General features: G+C 41.3%; 2 protein-coding genes and 1 non-coding gene across 4 annotated transcripts; 1 reads left to right on the top strand and 2 right to left on the bottom strand.

Moving 5' to 3' along the window:
* Window positions 1-1,167: 1,167 nt before the first annotated feature.
* LOC135484081 (ATP-binding cassette sub-family B member 10, mitochondrial-like) lies at window positions 1,168-9,953 on the bottom strand. Its single transcript, XM_064765182.1, has 11 exons — window positions 9,846-9,953; window positions 9,089-9,470; window positions 7,983-8,186; window positions 7,277-7,479; window positions 6,688-6,822; window positions 4,769-4,915; window positions 4,225-4,360; window positions 3,798-3,893; window positions 3,179-3,385; window positions 2,625-2,704; window positions 1,168-2,362 (listed from the first exon to the last, which is right to left on the bottom strand). The coding sequence occupies exons 2-11, from the start codon at window positions 9,444-9,446 to the stop codon at window positions 1,862-1,864; spliced, it is 2,067 nt and encodes a 688-aa protein (XP_064621252.1). The 5' UTR covers window positions 9,447-9,470; window positions 9,846-9,953; the 3' UTR covers window positions 1,168-1,861.
* A 511-nt stretch (window positions 9,954-10,464) lies between these two features.
* Trnav-uac (transfer RNA valine (anticodon UAC)) lies at window positions 10,465-10,537 on the bottom strand. Its single transcript has one exon. It is a non-coding gene; the product is annotated as a tRNA-Val (tRNA).
* A 206-nt stretch (window positions 10,538-10,743) lies between these two features.
* Window positions 10,744-23,030, top strand: LOC135484079 (gephyrin-like). Of its 2 annotated transcripts, XM_064765179.1 has the most exons (17): window positions 10,744-10,816; window positions 11,266-11,344; window positions 11,775-11,832; window positions 12,325-12,417; window positions 12,721-12,815; window positions 13,345-13,543; window positions 16,674-16,728; window positions 17,272-17,403; window positions 18,065-18,157; window positions 18,721-18,776; window positions 19,302-19,480; window positions 19,889-20,042; window positions 20,173-20,294; window positions 20,665-20,752; window positions 21,202-21,275; window positions 21,444-21,612; window positions 22,694-23,030. In XM_064765179.1, the coding sequence occupies exons 1-17, from the start codon at window positions 10,756-10,758 to the stop codon at window positions 22,922-22,924; spliced, it is 1,938 nt and encodes a 645-aa protein (XP_064621249.1). In that variant the 5' UTR covers window positions 10,744-10,755; the 3' UTR covers window positions 22,925-23,030. The 2 variants fall into 2 exon arrangements, with proteins under 2 accessions (XP_064621249.1, XP_064621248.1); XM_064765178.1 differs by lacking the exons at window positions 16,674-16,728; window positions 17,272-17,403; window positions 18,065-18,157; ... (6 more) ...; window positions 21,444-21,612; window positions 22,694-23,030 and adding exons at window positions 14,168-14,876; window positions 15,416-16,336.
* The last annotated feature ends 339 nt before the right edge of the window (window positions 23,031-23,369 follow it).

The following is a 23,369-nucleotide window of genomic DNA, read 5'->3' as shown; positions in this document are numbered from 1 at the left end:
GGGGTCCAAAACTAGAGTCCTTTATGGAGAGGTGTCTGCACAGCATTCCTCATGTTCCATAGTGCTAGTGTGTTGCCCAAAAAAAAACGGGTCAACCGTCCACGACTTTGGGAAGACTTTATTCACTTGTTACTGGTAATCATAAATGGGCCGCAGAGGATGGATAGAAGGAGGACAGGATGTATCTGCTAAAGGTGCCCCGCCTCAACAAAAACAAGCGGGGACATCTTTCCAGTGGATGGATAGAAGGAGGACATGATGTATCTGCTAAAGGTGCCCCGCCTTGACAAAAACAAGCGGGGACATCTTTCCAGTGGATGGATAGAAGGAGGACAGGATGTATCTGCTGAAGGTGCCCCGCCTTGACAAAAACAAGCGGGGACATCTTTCCAGTGGATGGATAGAAGGAGGACATGATGTATCTGCTGAAGGTGCCCCGCCTTGACAAAAACAAGCGGGGACATCTTTCCAGTGGATGGATAGAAGGAGGACATGATGTATCTGCTAAAGGTGCCCCGCCTCGACAAAAACAAGCAGACACATCTTTCCAGTGGATGGATAGAAGCAGGACATGATGTATCTGCTAAAGGTGCCACGCCTCGACAAAAACAAGCGGGGACATCTTTCCAGTGGATGGATAGAAGGAGTACAGGATGTATCTGCTAAAGGTGCCCCGCCTCGACAAAAACAAGCGGGGACATCTTTCCAGTGGATGGATAGAAGAACATGATATCTCTGCTAAAGGTGCCCCGCCTCGAGAAAAATAAGCGGGGACATCTTTCCAATGCATTGAGAGGTCGTTGTTGGGACAACCAACAAACCAGACTTTCCAATGAAGTTGATATACAGTAGAACCTCTCTATTAAAGACACCCTTGGGACCGACAAGTGCTGTCCTCAATAATAGGGAGGTGTCCTAATTGGAGAGATCAAAATGAATGGAAACAACCAATTTGGGACAAAAACTAGTGTTCTTAGTAGGGAGGTTGTCCTTGATAGAGAGTGGTCCACTAAGGGATGTTCCACTGTAGTTTGAAGCAGAGCTGTGATCTGGAACTTTTAAAAGGGTGTCCTGGAACCCTAGAAGCCACAACTTAAACACATCTTAACTTCAGCTAAATACAGAGACGAAGAAACGTAATTGATAATAATAATCATTTATTCAGCATACTTTTAGAAATCTACTTGATGTAAAAATAGTCAACACTACCAAACTTGTATTTATATTATTGATATTAGTGAGTTTTCACTCTCCTGCTCCCAGACCAATTCAATGAGAATGGCTTTCTGTTATTGAATATGTGGAAAAGGGTTTCGCATTCCCAACCGAAATCCAGCAGTGATAGACAGTTTTTCATGGTTTTCAACTTAATGTGAATGCCCGAGTGTTCCATAAAATTTGCCATTATCTGTTCCAAATTAAGGAGCCACCTGGTTCCATGGTCTGATTCATGGTATCCGCTTTCGAGAACGTGAAGACCTGTCTAAAACTGATGACGTCATACACAAAAAGTTGTCATTCTCGGTGAATTGGTTCTCAGAACAGGAGAGGGAAACCTCACTTATTGTATTTATCTGGATAGTTACAAAGCCGCATGCCCTGCTAACTGATGGGTAATGAAAATGCAACAGCAGACATTCAAGCCCTGGGAGAAGCTTGGTTCATTCATACCAGCTTAAATCATCTGTTAGGAAACAATAAAACTTTTTTCCCCCCAGCACCAAAGACGCTACAGTAAGATAAAGTGTACATATCACTGGAAAGGACCAACTTAGATTCACCCAGGACTATGTGGCATATACCTGATTCCATGCCAATAGGAGTGCAAGCATAGCAACAGAATAGAAAACCAGTCAGAATATCACGAATTGCCATTTCCAAAGATGGTTTGTCTCTCAACAAGCTTCCTAAATAGTCCATTTTCAATGTCCATCAGACTGTTGTAACTGCCCGCTTCGACAATCTTACCTTTGTCCATCACAGCTATTTGATTTGCATTTTTAATCGTGGAGAGGCGATGGGCGATGGTCAGGACAGTCCGTCCAACCATGAGTCGTTCCAAAGCTTCCTGCACCAGAAACTCACTCTCTGCGTCTAATGCACTTGTGGCCTCGTCAAGAAGAAGAATCTTTGGATTACCGATAATGGCCCTGGCAATGGCGATTCTCTGCCTCTGACCACCTGACAGCATCAGACCCCTCTCTCCAACCAACGTATCGAAACCCTTTTCAAATCCAGACACAAAGTTATACGCGTTTGCTTTCTTGGCTGCTTCCACAATCTGCTCATGAGTAACCTTGCTCACATCACTCGCACCATACGCAATGTTCTCAGCAACAGATGAAGAAAACAACACAGGTTCCTGGAAATGGAAAAAAGTAATAATCTTTGGTAAAAAATTCGGTATTTCAGCAGCCTACATGACAAGACACTAACATGACTTGCAGCCAGTCCTGTACCTTCGATTCAGGCAGTAAGATTTCATCTTTCAGCGCGTCCTAAGATTCAAATTTCATCCATAGCTGTATTCCAACATCAATCAAATCAAAAAGGGTCAAGGTCAGCTTATTCATGAGCAAAGCATGGCCGTGAATATTTCAGGTTAGCAGTAACACAATATTTACCTGACTGACTGTGCCTGTGTGACTTCTAACCCATGACGGATCCAATGTCTGCAGAGGCTGGCCATCAAAACAAATATCACCTACAAAGGAATGAAGTGTTACAGCAAGTATCAAGCAAACTCCTAGGGTCGGCCTGGGAACGAGGTTTGAGACCGTAGTGCCTGTAATCGCATCGCCAAATTGAAAAGTCAGTCAGCGTCACCACAAGACGATGAGTTTGACAAGGTTGCGCAGGTGGCAGAATGAACTAGGTCGAATACATCTCAAAAGTACTTCAACACTTCAATATTTGTGTGTGGTTTAATATTTCCATATAATATATCAAGTGATATAGCTCAGTGACCTGATGAAGGATATTTGTAGCTGATTTTAATGTTTGAATGGCCTTTATGAACACATGGTTAGAATCAAGCTCATAAGAAGTAGTTTTTTGGGACAATGACGTAATCAAGTGCAAATTTGCACTGACCCAAAGTTCAAGTTGATCCTCTAAGAATTGAGTCGAATAAGTGTTAATACACATTTGAACAGAACAGTGAGAACAATCCACTTACCTTTGTTTGGATCATAAAACCGGAGTAGAAGGGCGGCTAATGTTGATTTACCAGAACCACTTGGGCCAACCACTGCAGTAATCTGGCCAGCTGGGATGGACAAATTCAAACCGTCGAAGATGGGGTTGTCTTCTCTGGTTGGGTATTTGAAATGGACGTCACGGAACTCTACGTTGCCAAGGAGAGGGTCTGAGGGGATAAGACCACCTGGAAGGAGATGAAAACAAGTCGAGTACAGAATAACCTTTCAATCAAGGACACCCTTTGAATTGACAAATGCTGTCCTTAACTGAGATATGTCCTGATTACAGAGGTCAAATTCAATGGAAATTACTGAGTTGGGAGCAAGAGAGATAAGTCTGCTAAGAGAGGTTTCACTGTAATGTATTTGGTACAGTAACAGCTCCTAACAAAATCTTTATATTTCATATGACTGTGGTGAAATACCTTGCTCAAAGTGCTCTGGGAATATTACTATCTCGTCTTCACAGGGAACTTTCTGGGATTTCAAAGGTCAGCTATTATGCTCAATTGAATCACTGTAGGGAGACCAACCAGAGACTCAGTCGGGAGACACAAACCCATTATGAGGTCGACGCTCCACTTATAAATGACTTACCACTGATTGGTATAGCTGGTTTTCTGTCCACAAGTTGCCACAGTCGACTGCTTGCTCCCAGACCCTTCATCAGTTCAGTGTAGAATGAAGTCAAACCTGAAAAGAATGCTATAATTTTACCCATCACAACACCAGTGCATGCTTCGTACTTACTAATTCATGTCTAAACTTGTTCTTCCAAAACATTCAATTGACTGAGTAAATTGGGAGTTCATCGATGAAATCACCAAGGACATGCAGAGATGTGCACTACTTTGCATAAAACTACTTTTAGAAAAGATGCAGCTAATTCTGGGGTAACTTGTAAATTTAGCGGAGCCGACGGGACTTGGAAATGAGGGGAGCAGTTGAGTCTGCGGGTGTGAAGGGCGAAACCCCTCGAATTGACGACAGCACGCAAAACAGGGATCCATGCCTGACTACCTACCTCCCATTGATATCCCAATGTAAGCAGCATACAACAGAAAAGCTGACAGCTCTCCTACCGTGATCATAGAATCTTGCATCATCAAACCTCCATAGTAGAACACGGACAAGACCACAATGTTCCCAGACAAACCAGTCTGCAATACAAGTAAGGAACAAAATTGTTTAAATCAGTGTCTGAGGTTCGGATTCCACTTCAGCAGGGAAGTGCAACGTTTTTGCCAATTCCCCAGGCTTCATGATCAGCTACCATTTCCAATTCATATTGAATTGTACATCAAAATTAATTCAACACCTACGACAGCACTACCAGTGCCATTTCCAGCTTTTGCTGCTGTAGTCAAAACTAAGATTGACAGGTTCGAGTCATGGTGACATCCAGATTTTGCCTTCAATCAAAAAACTAACATGGCAAACCCTAAGACGATTTTCATGTAACCAACTTCAAGTACTCACTGCAGCATATGACATCAGTTAAGTATCATCTTGATCAACAACAGTTAAGGCTAGATTAAATTTTGAATGATTCACTGAGTTCAACTTACAGATGCCCAGAATACTGCTTTGGCAAAGGATTCCTTCATCGATATCTGGAGAACGTTGAGAATTTTCTTTTGATAAGCGCCCAATTCGTTGTTGTCCTGTGAAAAAGCTCGCACAGTTCTAATGTTACTGAGCCTTTCCTCGGCCACCTGAAACCAAACCAATTTAGTTTAATGGGCAGAGACATGTATTCATCCACGACCGGAAGTGTGGCACAGTCACATAGAGCTTATCAAAATGTCAAGTTGTGGTAAATACATGGCTGGGATGGACCAAAGTGGAATTAATTCTCAATCTGTGGTTAATTCTTAATCTACAGAGTCAGGCCATCACAGAAATATGCTTTTTGATAATATATTCTAAAATACCTTGGTACCGTAAAGTCAACTTTTAAATGGAAAATGCATAAGCCTCGTTCTGAGAGTGGAGTGTTTTGGACACACAACCAAGATGCTCTACCAAAGTTCCCTCGGGTTGCACTAAAATGTGGAAACCATGCACACAGCTCACTTCAGAAGTTTGAGGCTCTCAAAACACTGCTTCAAACACAAATCAGCCAAGGAAGCATCAACCACCCTAAGTTTTTTAATGAGCACTACACATATTTGCTGAGAAAAACGCTCCAAATAGCCCATTTGCGCGGATTTTAGCATCACTTGAGCGAGCCGATCCGGACTTCCTATACGCGCTGCCGTAACATAATGTAAACAATGGCGCTACCGGCGCTCCGGGCAGGCGATGGATGGAATCTGCCAAATTCGCACATATTCAAGTTATTTCGTGGCCTATCTTTTTAAGTTTGAGGTATTTTAGAATAGAAATTGAACCCTCGGCTTCGGACCTTGGTTGAGTTACCAAGACACTCTCGGGTGGAGCTAAAATTTCGTCCAAACCCTCGCCTGTCGGCTCGGGTTTGGACTGTATTTTAGCTCCACCCTCGAGTGTCTTGGTAACTCAACCAAGGTCCTCCGCCTCGGGTTCAATTCCTTAATTTAAGAAAATGTGGTCTCACTGGTCAGTTTAGAACTTGTATTTTGACAGGGCCATATCAATGCGCCAGTGACGTTTTGATGGATATGGTGTACGGAAATCTTTTTTTCTCAGGCAATCGGTATTGGAATGTTTTTAAACTTTATTATGCTATTGGCAAAGGGTTCTTCTTGACACATATAAAATTTTGTGCAGATTGATTGGTCCAAGGTGTACTTTTTTTACCAAAACTTATGCACAACAATGTACACGTAATGTACACAGGTTTTAATAGAGGGCTCTGGCCTAATCAGTAATTTCAATCAAATTTTGTTGTTTGCGGTCTCATACTTATTGGAAGTTTGCTGACTGCGAAATTAAAACGTACACAAACATTTATGAGTTTACAGTATTATGTACAGCAATGCCTCTGCAACAGCTCCTAATGTCCGTACCTTGTCAGCATTAGTTTGAATGATAAAACATACAGCGTTCTGTAGATTACCTAGCTCAGAATTTACAGCAAAGACTCTGCAAATGATAATGATAATAATAATGAGTCTTTTATATAGCGCAATTCCGTGACACTATAGTTCTCGCTCAAAGCGCTTTGGGATATCATATTATTACCCCGGTCTCCACAGAAATCAATCAGGGGTTTCAAGGAGCAACCACAAGGCGCTCACTTGAAATCGACCAGTAGGGGAACTAAGCAGTGACTCGGCCGGGAGTCGAACACACGACCTCCTGATCATGAGGCCGACTCTCTTCCACTGCGCTACCGCTGCCCCTATCTCAATGTCTACGCCTTGTGAGAATGCGCATTAGCCCTACCTACACTAACAAGGTGATGTGCACACTCGCTCGGTGAGGACAATATAATCAGCCGCATGGAGGCGTTACTGAGTTTCTCTGCTCGGCAGTAGGCACACTTAAATGAAACTGAACCTACCTGAGTAGCATTCGCCAAGGAATCTTGTAGATTTTTTGTAATCTTCTTTAGAAATCTTCCATAGATGATAGAGACGACAGCAATTGGTGGCACAATACCCAGGGCAACCAGAGTGAGCTTCGGTGACACAAAGAACTGAAATAGAGAGGGACTGAGAGTGAATAGGCGAAACAGGAATCCAATTTGACAATTCTGTGGCAATCAGATAAAATGTGTCAGGGCGTGGCTCGGTATCACAGGTCTGGTGACTAGCAATTCAAAGATGTTTAGACCGAAGGGTCTGGTGTGTGTAAGCAATGGATCCGGTCAAGTTCTATGATCGATCTTTTTGCAGGGCTTCCTGAGAGTTTGGTGGCAGACGGATGAAGGCCAAGACGTGTGGTGTGACGTCATCTAGACCCTAAGGTTTTGACCCGGGGTATCAAAATATCTACCCAGTGTCCTCTTAGTTGTTTTAGAGATGTTTCTGAAATGCTCTTGAGATGAAATGTAGTTGTTTAAGGCGTTTTCCTTTGAAGGAATTTGCATTTTTTATCATCTCACGTCAAAAAATGAGAAATGATAACTTCATGAATTACACTCCACCTACCATCATGCCGATACCACCAATGGCTTGAGCTGTCGACCGCAAACCATCTGAAATATTCTGTGTGATGGACGCACCGACCAGCGTCGTATCTGCCGATAGCCGGTTGATCAATTCACCAGTTTTATTCTTATCGAAGAACGCAATGTCCTGTTTGACTATTGATGAGAATAACTTCTCTCTCAGTGTCTTGACTATTCTCTGCCCTGGAAATCAAGAATTTTAAAAATTCAATAAGGAAGTTGCCAGCCGTCAAGCATGCCGCCTTCCAATCACAAATTGAACAATCTTTCATTGGGCCAATATCATACAGCTGACAGAGATATAGAATTGAGAAATGAAGTGGGTCATGTGACAGAAGAGCAAATATCAAAATATTAAATATTTTGTTCAAAAAAGTAAACTTTTACATAAAGGCCTACATGTAATTGTAATTGATTTCTTCTTGTAATGAATTTCTACATGTAGTTATCATTATAATATCAATACTATATTATTTAAAATGATTTTGTTTTATAACAAGTTCAAATAAGGCAACTGTCTGACCAGACAGTTGTTGTTATTCTATGCCAATCAATTAGCACTTATCCTGGCATACTTCATTAGTCTTCTTTTTCATGAATATGTGATAGTGATTGATCATCGTAACGAAAAATCCCTGGCTTGGTTCAGAAAAGGTTCAGGACTAACTTGGTCCAAATGTACCTACCAGAGACAGAAATTAAGTAGACTCGCCCAAAATTAGCCACTCCACCAATCAGGAAGACCCCCAATAGAATTTTACAGATGTTGCTTAGTTTTTCCTTCAGCTGGCCACCTTTGGCTGATGTGTAGATAATGTCAATCACCTTCCCCATGCAGAATGGAATCGCCATGGATACGGTACTGGAGATGAGGAGGAAGGCTATAGCACCTGGAATATCAATTTCAATCATTTTAGACAAATAACTCAGTTGGCATTTAATTGTTTTCTTAAAAGAGTTAAAATGTGACAGTACAAAAAGCCCAGGTCTTTGTAATGATGTGTAATGAATTTGCTAAACCTCTCTAATGTGTTGACCAGTTTGCACTCAGGTTATCTCAGCAATTCTAAACTATTCCTGGCTCCTCTGTAATTGAGATCATTAAAGTCGTTTTCACGACAACACGTGAGCCCCATCGCGGTAGAGATGATTTAATCCATGATTGGCTGGTAACTACTTTCTTTTTTTTGAAGTGATGAATCACATAAGAGCTTGGTCGTGTAATGCAGTTTGATTCTGCAATTGGGGAAAGTCAAGCAAACAAGTGACATCTATTTTGCCAGTCTCTCTCTCAGAGGCCGCGAGTCGGGATTCTCTAAGAATTCAGTATGAACTTGTAACGTAGTTGTAAAGTGCTGGAACGGTAGATTACATGTCAGCCGACATGTAACCCTTTTTTCTGCGGAATTCAGATGGAGTCATAAATACTTAAAAGAGATAGCTGTGTTTCTCTGCTGAGACTTCATTCACTATCGTTCTCGGAAATGGATTCATCACGACGGAGTATATGGCAACATCCCAATATATAACAGTAAAATTCATATCTGATGACAGAGGTCCTGCAGGCACAACCTATGGTTTTAAATTTAGGAAAGCATTGCCTTTCCTTTCCAGGCCCTACTCAACCCATTTACATCATTCAGTTCATCCCAAGGATTGTTAAAATAGAATCCTGGTCAAGCTGGCAGTTACAGTAGCCTGTTGTGTCTAACATGTAACCAATAAAGTTTTTTTGTCTGAAAGAGATGCTGACAAGAAAAAAGACATATGAGATTGAATAATCAAACTTTACCTGATAATCTCCATTTCTCAGGTTTTGCTAACCTTAACAGCCGGGCCATATCCGACTTCTTCGGCACCGGCCGTTTCGTCCCCAACTTCACAGGGTCAATCTTTTTACCATTCACTGCTTCTCCAGCTCGACTGCCTTGGCTCAATCGGAACAATCTGCAGTTTCTGCAGCCAAGAATGAACCCATCATAAACTGGCTTGGTTGGAGCACAGATTATCGATATCCGTGAAAGAGTTTTGTACGACTGCGATGGAAGGTGCTGAAAAGTCTTGGAGGATATACACGCTTTCCATGCTCTGGTTGGAACAAGGCGTATACTTGAACACCGAGTGCTTGATATAAGGGTGAGGAGGGACATTGTGGCAGTTCTTTGTTCACATTTCTGAAATAAAGAATGAATGATATGCCAAGTCACTGACACTGAAGCCTAGTGCAGAATGTTTGAAAGAATTCCTGGCCAATGTGGTGTGTTGTACTGTGATACTGCCAGTACTGAACACTACTCATACTGACACTATCGTGTGATCCACACGTAAGAAATGATTGATGTTATGTGATTCTGAATGCTGCATGACCTGATTGACACTGTGCTGCTGTAGCCTGTGGCTGTGATGATGATGACTTCACTGTTGTTTACTTGTTGGGTGCTTTTTTGTTGAACTTGGATGTTTGTTGGGTGCCTACAAAATGACCTAGATTTTGATGGACACTCAATGAAAATTCCATGTAATGTCTGTAAAGCGTTCTTGCCTTATACCTTCAGATCATTAACGCTTTAAAACAAATATAGATTCACGATTTCGTTGGTTTTCGACACTCTTAAAACGCCCTTCTGCTGCAACTTTGCAAAAATTGAACGGTGGTCGTCGTTACTGGTATGGTCGATTCCGCTCAAGCCGCAGCATGATATCGGAAAACTGTAAAACCTCTCAGGAACTGTCCCGACCCAACTTTTTGAGATACGTGCAGAGGTTAGTACCTCCATAATACGTGGCAAGTAATTTTGTTTGTCACTGTCTCCTGGTTAGGCACATGTTAACTAGGCCTATAACCCTAACATGAGATAACATATAAAATCAATGAGACAAGCCTCACCTGGACTGATTAGCCTAGCCTAGCCTCTTCATACTAGTCTCTTGAAGATGGCCAAATTAGCTCTCGTCTTGCCTATAGTCCCCTTTAAATTAGTATTGTGGTTCAATTAGAAGCAAAATGACCTAAAAAGACTGTTCATCATTAAATCATTTGACACAAAGATTTATTTTATGTCAATCAATTTAAATGCCCGAATGAGTGGATGATGGAAGAACTCAATGGGGTAAAAAAATTATCTGAAACACTGTATAAAAAATCTGAGTATCAATAAAAAATGAAGCAGGTTCTGATGGGGTTCGAACCCATGACTTTCTGCGTGTAAAGCAGACGTGATAACCGCTACACCACAGAACCCCGTGCTGGCAGTCTCGGAATTTTGTAAATATTTGAACCAAAGTGTCAAATATAAAACGATGGACGAGATGAACTCTGATTGGAATATGCAAAAAGATAGCTAGAATCTAACTTGAGAAATAATATGTAGAGATCCAATAACCCGCAAGGCGTTTTTGTGCTCATAATTGCCTCATCATTTAGTTTTATTATTACACGTCAGATGGCGCTGCAGAAAAATGGCTTCGCAAAATTTGGGTGAAAATATGGGTGGAAAACTCAAAATCGGCATTCTAACAGGCAATTTTTTTGTTCATTTTTAAGTTAGAAATGTGTATTCAGCTATGTTCCAGTAATACACTAAAGCTCACATCAAATAGTTTCCTGTAATTATCATGAAATCGAGATGTATTAAAGGATTTGGAAAAATTTGCATTGATACAGCACGTCCCAAAAAAAATGAGACATATTCATACATGTGAAAATTTGACTGTGGGGTGTTGTCCCATGCGCCATGACTTCAGAAGTGGATGTTATGGTACAATATATGGCTAAACTTTAGAATCCCCGATCCGAAATGACCTAGTTTGATCGCATTCAACTATAAATCCATTGAACAGTGGTGCTTGGTTAGTCAACCGATTACCTTTTTTTGGGGTGTGATCGGGGATTGTAAACTCGTTCCCAATATATACTAGGCTACATGCTATGTCAGTGCTTTGAAGTTATTGTTCTTTTTCCACTTACAGTCAGTGACAGCTGTTACGAAAAGAAGGCTGATGATAGGAGCGGGCCAAATCTGAAGCGACTGATTGAAGAAAAGAATCTGTATGTTAAATATGTCTCTTTCCAGCTGAGCGCCTCTTGCGGTGGAGTGTCCGAACTTCGCAAAGTAATGGGGTCAGGCTATGTTGATTCTGAAGTCACGTCAGAAACATCAAAAGGCTGACCCCATAAGTCAGCTTTTTGTTGTCCCCACAACAGAGCTCCACCTACAGTAGAGGCACTGATCAGGAACGAGGCGAATTACTTCTATTTTTGCAAGTCTAATATTCTCACAAGTTTCAATCAAAAAGGGTCAAAATACAAACACTGGTGTGAAAATTATTAATCTAATATTTTCATCTATTTCACCGTGGTGAAGATAGAGTGTTGATTTGATTGTGAACTCAACTGACTTATTGCTTTGCTGTTGAAAAAAAATTGCAACAAAAGAGGATGACCTCATTAAGCGTGTATTTTCTTGTTATTTTTTCAGAATCCCAGGCACTGTTGTGCTGACTGATATTGTCCCAGATGAGAAGGATCAAATAAAGGTAGATAAAGTATTTCTTTTCAAATTTAATAAAGAAATGCTTATTAAAATGGGACCAGGTCGAAAGCTTCGTAAAGGAAAGGCGTATTATTGATATTCTTCTCTCTTTTACGTGCAGTTTCATTTTCCCCAAGGTTAACTTTTCATTTAAAATAGCATCTATGCTTATGATGATCAGAGCTTTCTAAATAAGGTCCAAACTAATGACATTGACTCTACTGTGAACAGGTAGCAAATAGGTAGGGCTTCCTGGGTTATTATTGTCTGTAATTTTATCATTGCCAACTCCATCATTCTCCTTGTAAAAAAGAATCGAAAACCAAAGACAGATAACATGAAACTCATCTGCTATATCATCATGCCTGGTCTATTTTTCACATATCCCCACAAGCAAGCATAGGTTAAGACACTCTTAGTCTTAGTCTTAATTTATGCTTGCCACAAGGTCAGTTTGTTACACAGACAGTATGGATTTGTTTTTCAATTGTTTCAGGCGATGCTAATTGACTGGTGTGATACCCAACACATCGAGTTGATTCTCACCACTGGAGGAACAGGCTTCTCCCCAAGAGATGTCACACCTGAGGTAAACAATCTAACCTTTCCCATCCAAAACTATTGGAACTGTTTTGAGAAAGATAAAGAGGGTGTTGCAGAGTTAGATATTGAGGGGCCATAGGCAAAAGGTGTTTGAAGTATATATTTTTGATTAAACTAAAAGGGGTTTAAAGTACATATATTTTTAATTCATTATCTAACACATCTATCTATCACACATCTAGTTACATTGTGCCTTTATAACATTATTTCTTTCCTCAAGACAGCCGGATTCAAGTTTGGAATCTGCCAGATATTATTGTGACGCATGTTTTCTCTGTATTTCATTTAGGCGACCAGATCTGTGATCGAAAAAGAAGCACCTGGCTTGACTATTACAATGATCCAGAAATCGCTGGAGGTCACACCACTGGCTGCCCTTTCAAGGTATGAGACTTGAGAGTGTTTTTAATAATGCATTGTTCTGTTTTTGCTACTCCTTAAATCTGTGAAAACCTAATTGTCACTACCTTCCAACCAGATTCCTTGGTCATCCTCAGGTGAACAAATATGAAGTATTTAGTGTTAAAAAAGTTCAGGTTCTCGTTTCTGCAACTTTGTATAGCGATGGAAAAGGTTTTTGGCCAAAAGCTGCCTGGTAAATATGAAGGGGATATCTCCGTGTAGTGTCATCAACAATGCTTGGATAGTTTTGGTCTGGACCCTGACCTAAGGCCTGTCTAGCATGCTTGGACTTGCCAGAAGCGAGGGCACCGACTAGTGTAGCCCTAAGGGTCACAGGGACTCTCAGCGAGATGCACCACGGCAAGGTTAGGATCCACTACACCCTAGCGCTTTTGATGGCTTGAACCATCATGTTGCAGCTAAGTAAGTACATCAAAAAACATCTAAACATCTACCCAGGTTACCCATATTTTCTGCTTCCTTTACCAATGACTAATATTTTATGTTCCAGACCAGTGTGTGGTAGCAGAGGACGCACGTTGATTATAAACTTTCCTGGCAGCAAAAAAGGTTCGGAGGAATGTCTGACGTTTGTGGCAGGAGTCCTTCCGCATGCTGTGGATCTGCTCCATGATCGGAAAGCCAATGTGTCCAGTGTCCATAAAGTATTACAGGAGGAGCAGGGAGGACGACAGGAGACTCTGCACCAGGTATGCCCAATTCATTCCTGCTTGTTTACCAGTCCAAGGCAAGTTCTAACTGGGTTGTCAACTTTAAGCACGATCAAGTGCAATTCCTTTCAAAAAGGGACATCTTTGACTCTGAATGTGGATCATTAATTCACGTCTTGCCAGAATCTTAATCTCTCTTCTGGTCACTGGAACTTAGGAAGTCATTTGATAGTTTACTTGCGAAAACATTTTACTCGCAGAAAAGTAAAACTCTTTGATAGCAGTTGGCCAAGACTTAATTAACAGAGAAAACTTGACCATCATATGATTCATAAAAAGAATTGTTAGACCTTTTGATGTTGATGTAGTTCAATGCATCAGAATCCACTTGCTCAAAGATTGAAAGGATTCTAACAGTTGTTTTTGTATGTTCCTTATCCTCATATCACGTGGCTTTACCACTGTGTTTTATTTCCATCCATTCCTGCTTTGTAACTTTCATCCCCTTGGTCCTGGCTTAGCAGATATCATTGATATACGTAGGCCCTATAGTTGCAGTAGAAAATTGCAGTAAATAAAGTTTATCAAAATACCAAATCTGTTTTATCAATGTTGTCAGAGAACGATTATCTAGGAAGTGAAGCAGTGACTTTTTCCACACAGATTGACGACAAACCAGAAACAAGTGCCCCTGAAGGTGTGCTGTTACCATCCATGAGTGATAGGGGTGCGCTGGCTGGAAAGACAACAACTTCAGGATTAGAAATCACATCACCATACGACGTGTGCGGACTTGTTTATGATGGCACCACTGCTAGGGATGAAGCGCAACAGGATACTGTGTATGTGATTATAGATACTGAGAACGAACAGAGGGCAGTGGCTGCTGTGGACCGGAGTTCGGTGTACAACTTTGAGGATTTACAGAATGACATTTTGAGAGAGGCTGAAGAGAAAAGTGTGGCAAAGAGTGTCACTAAACCTAATACCAGGTCGAGAAATAAACCTGTTGGAGATGGTGGTGAGATATGTTTCGTGAAGACTGGGCCACATTTGAAACCGTTTCTAAATTCTCATCCGATTCTGAGAAATTTGTATTTGAATCGCGGGAAAAGGGATGTGAAAAAGCATTTGGTGGCACCGCGGCATCTAGAGACAGCCGTCGATACTGGCAGCTGGCAACGCGGAAAGAACGTCCACCAAAGGAACAGACTTGATGATGTGTTTGTGTACACTGAGGAAGGCCTGGCACGGAGCAAACTCGTCAAGACGGAGAATCAGAGAGATGAATACGTCGTCAACTGGTATCTGTGGTGCCCGGGACATGGGAACTGCCAGAGGAGCTGTGGTGGTTTTGGAAAATGTGAACCTGGTGAGTGAACCTGAGGTCCAGATGTGAAGAGTTCGGATGCAAAAGTCACTAGATCCATTTCAGGTCTTTTAGAGTAGAGGCGACTTTTCTGATGTGACCCAAATGATATTTGCTTTAGACGTGATGTCTCCTTACTTGAGTTTCAAGTTTTGCAATGAAATTCTACGCCATTCACACCCAGGGTATTCAAATGATGTCTACATGCTCCTCAGCAACAGACTGAGTTTAGAAAAGTTGCGAAAATGCCCCGATTAGGTCAAGTACCAAAAATTGACCCCCTAACAGAATAGCAACTGGAACTAATCCAAATCACCTGAGGCTATATGCCTGACTGCAGCTTGTGTGGTCACATCATTGTCATTTCTTCTCATGTTTCCGGAGTTCCAGTATCAGTTTGGATAGCTTGAAGTCCAATGCTAAGTCTCCTGGAGAAATAGTTGTCATTGTATCTAACTTATGATTCGATACAATGTTTCATGATCAAAACACATCTAAAATCACTCATTGCCTAACTTTATATTCTATTATTCTATTTTCAGGCTGTAAAGGCAAGGCCCACAGACAAGATCGCCATAACTGTTCCGTGGTTATCAATTTGAAAATCTTCCTGAGCGACCTGACACAATGGAGGGTTCACATCTCCGGAAACCATGTGCCTATCGACTCGAAAATACTTTGGCAGCCACCTCTCGCAGAAACACAGCGAATCGATGAAGATTTGAAAGACGTCATCTTGGCAAAGTTGCATCAGTCTGATGCCGCTTCTGAGGTTCATAGCCATATTGAAAAAAAACGTGGCACGTCACTGCCGACGCCTTCCAAAAGAAAAGTTTCTTACTTCATGTCGCATTTAAAGAAGCGTCGCAGTGAACGCAGTTATGAGTTCTCGGCTGACGACTTGAAAAAGGCATTGGAAAAAGAAAGTGGGGATGATAGGGAGGAGCAGTCAGATACTGTACCGACAGGATCGCAAAGTTCTGTGGAGGTACCGTCTGAGGCTGGGTCGGTGTCTCTACAATATGACCCGGGGAAAGAGACAGTCATGGTGATTCAGCACGCAGGAACTTCAGGAGTTCCTGTCGTGACATACGAGGCATGCAACCAAGTCGATAAGAACGTCAGGTTCATGGAATACACAGACTCGGGCCATAACACTTATAACATTACCCAGGTTGATGAAAACAAATCAGCCCCGGTAACGTCTGCTTCTGAAACTCAGGTTACATTGCCCGCTACGCCACATAATTTTGTCGAGGCAACAAACTCGGCACCTTTGACTGGTCATGTTGCCACGCCAACTACAGAGACTGTTCTCAGAACCGAGGAAACAGCCAGTGTTAGCTACTACTCTGTGTCAGGCTCTGTGCCTGGGGTGCCTGGTGCTCAGCTCATGGAGAAGGCCGCTAGAGATATGAATTTACAGCTCATGAAACTCAAATGATTTGAAACATATATGTATGATTATTGCTATTGTGATATTTTCTAAGAAATTTGAATAAAAATTGTTTGAAATAAATGTTCTTCTGTTGTATTTCAAGAAACGTGTAACCAGTATTATGGTGTCGACCATTTTCGAGATCAGTAATTATTGCCAAAAAATGTGGTGGGGCATCACTGGTTTAGAGAGACCCTGAGCTACAAGGAGTCATCTTGTCATATGGCAATCAAGAAAACAATGCCCTTGGCTGATCAAGAGAGCAAACCTCCCCCCCCATATAATCGTCAGTACTGAAATCTGTTACAAGTGGAGCATTCTTGTTCCAAGTCCACACAATGCAGGATTGTTTTCGATTTCAGCACTGTCGCCACGAAATTCGTCACCACCACCACCATCACGGCCACAACCATAAAAGTAAGTATCCAGTTTTTGTCTGGGTAGTGCGATAAAAGCAAACAAGTGTGGTACTGCTGATGATTTTACTCAAATCGGTCACCTGCTCTCAAATGTGAGGTTTATTTTGCATTGAGTGTGTTGATTATTGCTTTTGGCGAAAACCTATCACGTTAAAGTACCGTCACATGATGTGACTTTGAAAAATGGAGTAACTCTAAAGACCCAGAAAGAATTGTTGTGGTGAGAAACATCTGTTGCCAGGTGTTCAGAGTTACCCCATGTGATGGTACTTAGGAGTAATAGGCTTTTGGCCTTGATGACATCTGGAGAAAAAGGTCACCACAGGGCACTGTCTCCAATTTAAAAGAAAGTGTTGATTCTAATATTGTACATTTGGTGAGAATCATGGACCTCAATTTGTATATATTGTTCAGAATGTATCCTTTCAACTAGCACCCTTGAATTATTTGATTGGCATTGTACGTTCAGAATACAATGGGATGACTCCTCAAAGACAAAAAGAAAAACTTGTAGCATCCTCAAGACTGTATTCTCTTCTAGGTGATGTTGATGCATCCAAGGTAGCCCGCAGACCACGGGCATCTCCCTTTCCTATGATATCTGTAGATGAAGCTCTTGAAACTGTCTTGAGGGAAGCTCAGATGCTTGGGGTGGAGACTATAGACTTCAGAGGTGAGCAAGAACATAGCAAAACAGCAATGAATTATCAAATTACGAGTATTGACGGGCATCAGGCCTGGTGTCTACTATTACCTGACAACCACTGGAAGACAGAAAGATATGTCACATCCGAGTGACATCATAATCTGGTCACAACCCGTCAAGACATTGGCTGATATGAATAAAGTCTAGCAAATGCTTTTACTTCAATTTTGTACAGAAAGGTGTAGTGTAAATGTACATGGGGTTTTCAGTAAAAGCAATTGCTAGTCTTTATTCATATCACCCAACATGTCGGCACTGACTGAAGTCTGCTGACATCAACTCAACAATAAACCCATCCCATGCAGTCAACAGAATCCGCTCTGACTACATTGTCTGTTCACCGTCGTACCTTTGCAGTAGCAGACGTGCTCAAGAGGCATATTGTTTGCAAAATTAATCTAGTACTGAGCCTAGGTGCCATTTAACACACTATTTTGTTGTCAGAATCATTGGTTTAACTGTTGTGAATGACTATTAAACTCAATTTACGTTTTATCATCCTTTTTGCATCCATAGAATGTGCTTCAACTTGCTCCATGCAAAACTGATACAGGATGTCTCACCGTAGTCAAGCGCCTGGTAAAACATCTCGTTGTCCATTCTATATTCATCATCATTACACTTCCAGATGGTTTAAATAAGGTATTGGCTGAAGATGTTTTTGCTACTGATCCACTCCCTCCATTCCCTGCTTCAATCAAAGATGGCTATGCTGTCCTAGGTAAGTCAAGTCATTGTGTCAAAAACATAAATTTGGATGAGTGTCTCTCATCATGTTTGCACTAACTGTTTGTAATTCACAACTTAAAGGCCTACGCCATTCATTGATAGTTGAAATTTGTAATTGAATCTAAAATTTCCAATTGCATAAATGCCTGCTGAATATAAATTTCAACTTTGCCATTGTGAAGACAGATTTACAAATACTATATATACCAAGTTCCTGTACTAAGTTGTATGCATTATAATGGCACTACAGCATTGTGTATAACTGCATTTCTATTTTCCTGACCCACCCGTAAATATGAATGGCTTACTCCTTTAACTGTAAGAGTGGATTTGGCTAAACAGTGCCAATGACTGTCGACCATGTCTTGACAAGATGCCAAAATGTAGAAGACCTATTGGTGGACTTCTGGCCATCTAGACCAGTATCCACAACCAGATATTCATAGTTAGGGAACAAGTAAAACAGGGCTGTTCATCTGATGTTACGCTCTGCCTAATGAACTCTTGAAGTTGCTCACATTGTGCCATTATCACCTTTCCCCCTATCATTTACAGCCTCTGATGGTGCTGGGCTGCGGACAGTCCTTGGTGATTCAACGGCTGGTGATGTGGTGAGTGAGAATAGTGATATCTAATAATGATATCTATCTGATATATAACGAAGGTGTACAGGTTTTTGCAAGGAGATGAATAGTACTATGCAAAAGCTTCCTGAGAAATCTTATTTCCAACTTTATTTGTGTTCAACTGATGGTTTTATAATGTCAGTCTACTGTTGTGTTCTTCTGACAAAAAGCAATGCAAGAACCAATTTCTTGTTGATGAGATATCAACACCTTACTATTTCCATCAAAAACGATGTTCAAAATGAACGTAACTTTAGAGTAGCTTATCCGAATGTGATATTGTTTCTACCTCCATGGCTCAGTCCTCTCAGAAGGGCAATTACAGCTGCAAAGTAAGAAATCAGTGTTGATGAAATTGTCCTCTCCTGCTCGAATCAAATCAAGGATGGACACCAGTGATTCGAATACTGCTTGTCCAACTACTAGAAACAACCTTTTAGAGAAGTGCAAATGTTTGGAGAGTCCGCATTTCAGAATCTCTGCATCAGTCGTCATTATTGTATTTTCCAGCCCAAGGATAAAGTTTCACCTGGTTTCTGTTTGCGTATCAACACTGGAGCACCACTACCAGAAGGTGCGGATGCTGTTGTTCAAGTGGAGGACACTGAGCTGACCAAAGAAGGCGATGACGGGGAAACAGAACTCGAAATTAAGATACTCAAAGCGCCTAAGCCGGGACAAGATATCAGGTATGGCACGAGGCGTCCCCTTTGCTGATCAATTCTAGTTTTAGTAGCTAATGAATAAAGGGATCCCCAGTAGTGTTCAGGCACAGATCCATGCAGAGGGGGCACTGGGTTTGTGACCCCCCTCATTCAAATTGGAGAAAATTCGTTGAAATTTAGCATGATTTGGAAATTGACGTTAAAAACATCTTTCTCTGACTCATGAATCCGCTTCTGGCGTTTGACAGTGGCTGTAACGTATTATTCTCTGTGCATCTGTCAACAGTGTATGACAAGAACAGCCAGACATTCCTATCTTCCCCCTTTCACTGCTTGGGTGAAGTCATCGAGTATGTTTTGATGTACAAAGGAAATGTTTTGTGACTTGTTCATACGGTGCACCTATTATGACCAAACCTTTTACTATTTCAGACGAGTTGGCTCAGACATTGCCAAAGACCAGAAGATCCTGTCAAAGAATCAACTTCTTGGTCCATCAGAGCTTGGTCTCCTAGCAACAGTGGGCGTGACCAGGGTCAAGGTGTCCAGAAGTCCAGTGGTGGGGGTCATGTCCACGGGCAATGAGGTAAGGAACTTAACCTCTGCCGGTACTTCGTTTCTTAACTACAGGATCAAGTGTGGATTAAAGGATCTAATCTACCCTTCCCATCCGTCATTGTCAAATCTGTATTTTTTGTAATTTCTAATGTTTTCAGCTTCTTGAGCCTAATGAGCCTCTGAAGCCTGGGAAGATTCGTGACAGTAACCGTACCACACTGCTCTCGGCCTTGAAGGACCATGGGGTTACCACGGAGGATCTTGGGGTGGCACCCGACAGGTAAGGCTATTAGGATGCTTCAGCTGATTTTCTTCATTTCAGCTATGCATTATCCAGGTGGTGGCCATCAGGACTCCATCATGGAGCAGAATTCCTCTGTAAATATTTACATACGAAATTTCTTTCTCAATGGATTTAAATCCTTTCTTTTGGAGGTATAGGTTGAAATTTTCACAGACGAATAAACGATACATAAGTCATATGATGAGCAAAAAAAGTCCCTATAAATGAGTTGTCCTGTAATACATTCGAGCAGTGTAGAGATGTCTTTCAATATTGTTCCCAAATGTCAAAGGATTGTTGTATTATTACTGTGGTTAGACAAGTCCCTTTTAGATTGCCTCATTGAAGAGACATTTTATGGTTTCAGTGCTGATGCCCTGTTAGAGATGTTGAGGAAAGCGATGAAGAGAGTTGATGTGATTGTGACGTCTGGTGGAGTCTCAATGGGCGAAAAGGTCAGTGATTTTTCAGTCAATACATGTAAACATTTTGGTGTCTGAACTATTTGAAATTGTGCAATTTGGAGGGCAAATTCATTGCTTTTTAAGAGTCGAAATAGAAAATGTGTATGTTGTGACTTACCGAACGGAGAGCGAAATGATATGTGTAGATTTGTTTAGCAGTAGCAATAACATGTGTTTTTTCCACATTTTTTGTCAACAGACTGTCTGACATGTTTACCGATAGTGACCCAACCTCTAAAAGAGGCAGGCCGGGGTAGAGGCCTTGATTGTGTCGGCATGATCCCCCCGCGTTCGTATTCCATCCTCAGGTATGGCAAATATATGTCTGAAAGTTGGTATCCATCAGTACGACATATCCTTGCCGCATCTACGGACGGAGTCAGGATGTGGGGGGATCGTGCTGAGCAGCGTACCCCTTTATGATATGTTTTTATCTTCAGGACTTGTTGAAGCAGGTTCTTCAAACAGACCTTGGTGTGAAGATTCACTTTGGCCGAGTTTTTATGAAACCAGGGTAAGATACACTAATCACTTCCTATTTTGTCGAACACCTTACCCCTTAAATAAGAACATCTCATCCGTTTATCATTCTTCTGTCCTTGATTAGTTATACCTTGTCTAATATAACCACCTTCAACGAACACAAGTGAACTATTGAGTTATGAAATAATTTTTTTTATAGGAAGCCAACAACCTTTGGAACTGTAATGTTTGAGGACAAGAACAAGTTATTTTTTGGTTTACCAGGGAACCCAGTGTCATGTATCGTGACGTGTAATCTTTATGTGCTGCCCGCCGTTAGGAAAATGGCAGGATTTCTCAAGCCAAAGAACACAGTTGTAAAAGCAAAGGTAAAGATCTACACTTCTTGCAAAATAATTTGAAATGAGTGAGTTATAGCATGTTGAGATATTGATCTGAACATGGGGTCATTGACATTCAAAGATAACTTGATGGCGAGTGTGTCTTAAGTTCAATGACTGCTGCACAGGTAGAAAAGTGTAAGTGCTTTTTCAGTTATCATTTGATTTATAACTGAGGCTAGTCTCCAAAAGGACTTTATTGTGACCTAGGTGTGTGTTAGTCAGCAGACATAATAGCAAAACTTCACCCAAATAAAAAATATCAATAAGTCCAAGTGATCTTATTTATTTGGACCAGTAATCACACACTTGACCTTCAAGTCCGTCAATTCGGATAGACACGTATAAAGCTTATCTATTGACGAGTAATCATGTGCATATTCTGAGTGTAAAAACTATACGAGCCTCAATTTTCAAGGCCAATAGCTGTAGTTTTGAAGCAGGTACCGTAGATAAATGAAAGTTTTAAAAATCAAGAGTTATAACTGTGTGAAACTAAGTTTTGGGTTTGTAGTCTGATATGAAGTGCGATATAGGTTATCATCCAAATCTACACTCTGACCCTGGTCTGTCCTATAACCATTCAGTTGACCTCAGAAAAAGAAAAGCTGCTCAACCAGCACTGCAATCTGAGCATTTCTGACCTGTACCCATTTAGACACATGGGTGGAGAGAGATCAGTTAGACAAGGAGACCTGCCTACAGTCTCACGCTATCAGTGGAGATCAAACCAGAACTCTCCTGACTGCAAGTCAAGAGTCCACTGTAATAATATAATAATGTCACGCATTTATATAGCACTCCTCAGTAATGGAACTGTTAAAGCGCTGTGGGATATCAAATTATTACCCCGGTCTCCACAGAAATCAATCAGGGGTTTCAAGGAGCAACAAGAAGGCGCTCACTTGAACTAGACCAGTCGGGGAACCAAGCAGTGACTCGGCTGGGAATCGAACCCACGACCTCCTGATCATGTGGCCGACTCTCTTCCACTGCGCTACCCCACACCACAGCAGCTTGACAAGCTGATAATAACAGATCGACCTAACTTTGCAATGTTACTTTCCAGGTTGTCTCCGATGTCTACCTCGATCCCCGACCCGAGTATCATCGTGCCGTGCTAGAGTGGTCGTCCGACGATGGTATCCCATCAGCCATCAGTACAGGAAACCAAATCAGCAGCCGTCTGCTCAGTATGAGTACAGCCAAAGCCATGTTATTGTTGCCGCCGTTTACAGAGGAGAGGCCTGTTGTCAAAGTCGGAGAATTAGTGGACGCAATGATAATTGGAAGACTGTGATATCTTAAAGATCAGTTTGACTGTTTTGCTTCATGATGGTGCTGGAGGTGATTACAGATGTACAAATTGACAATTTTTTCATTTGGTTGAAACATTTTTAATGTAACAAAATCATGACAGCATATTATGCAAATACATTATTATAATCTAATGATACATTGATTCTATTCTCTTTACAAACAACATTAGCACCTTCAAAGGGTATCCACAGGATTCGGTTTCTCTTGATTTTGAACCACTTGGCTGAAGCAGACTAATTTTGCAATTAATTGCATCATTGATTAACACCATTGCATTATCTACCTCTGCAATGACATCATGACGCAAATAGACAATGAGAGAGTGCATGTACATGTATTGCATTCTAATATCATACACTGGTATTCATGCAGTACATGTACATGTAGTCAATTGATACCTATGAAATTAAATGAAATCTAAATGA

This window comes from Lineus longissimus, chromosome 3 (genome assembly GCF_910592395.1).
Source record: "Lineus longissimus chromosome 3, tnLinLong1.2, whole genome shotgun sequence".
NCBI lineage: Eukaryota > Metazoa > Nemertea > Pilidiophora > Heteronemertea > Lineidae > Lineus > Lineus longissimus.
The sequence above is the reverse complement of the archived record's forward strand: the minus strand, read 5'-3'. Positions and strand labels throughout refer to the sequence as shown.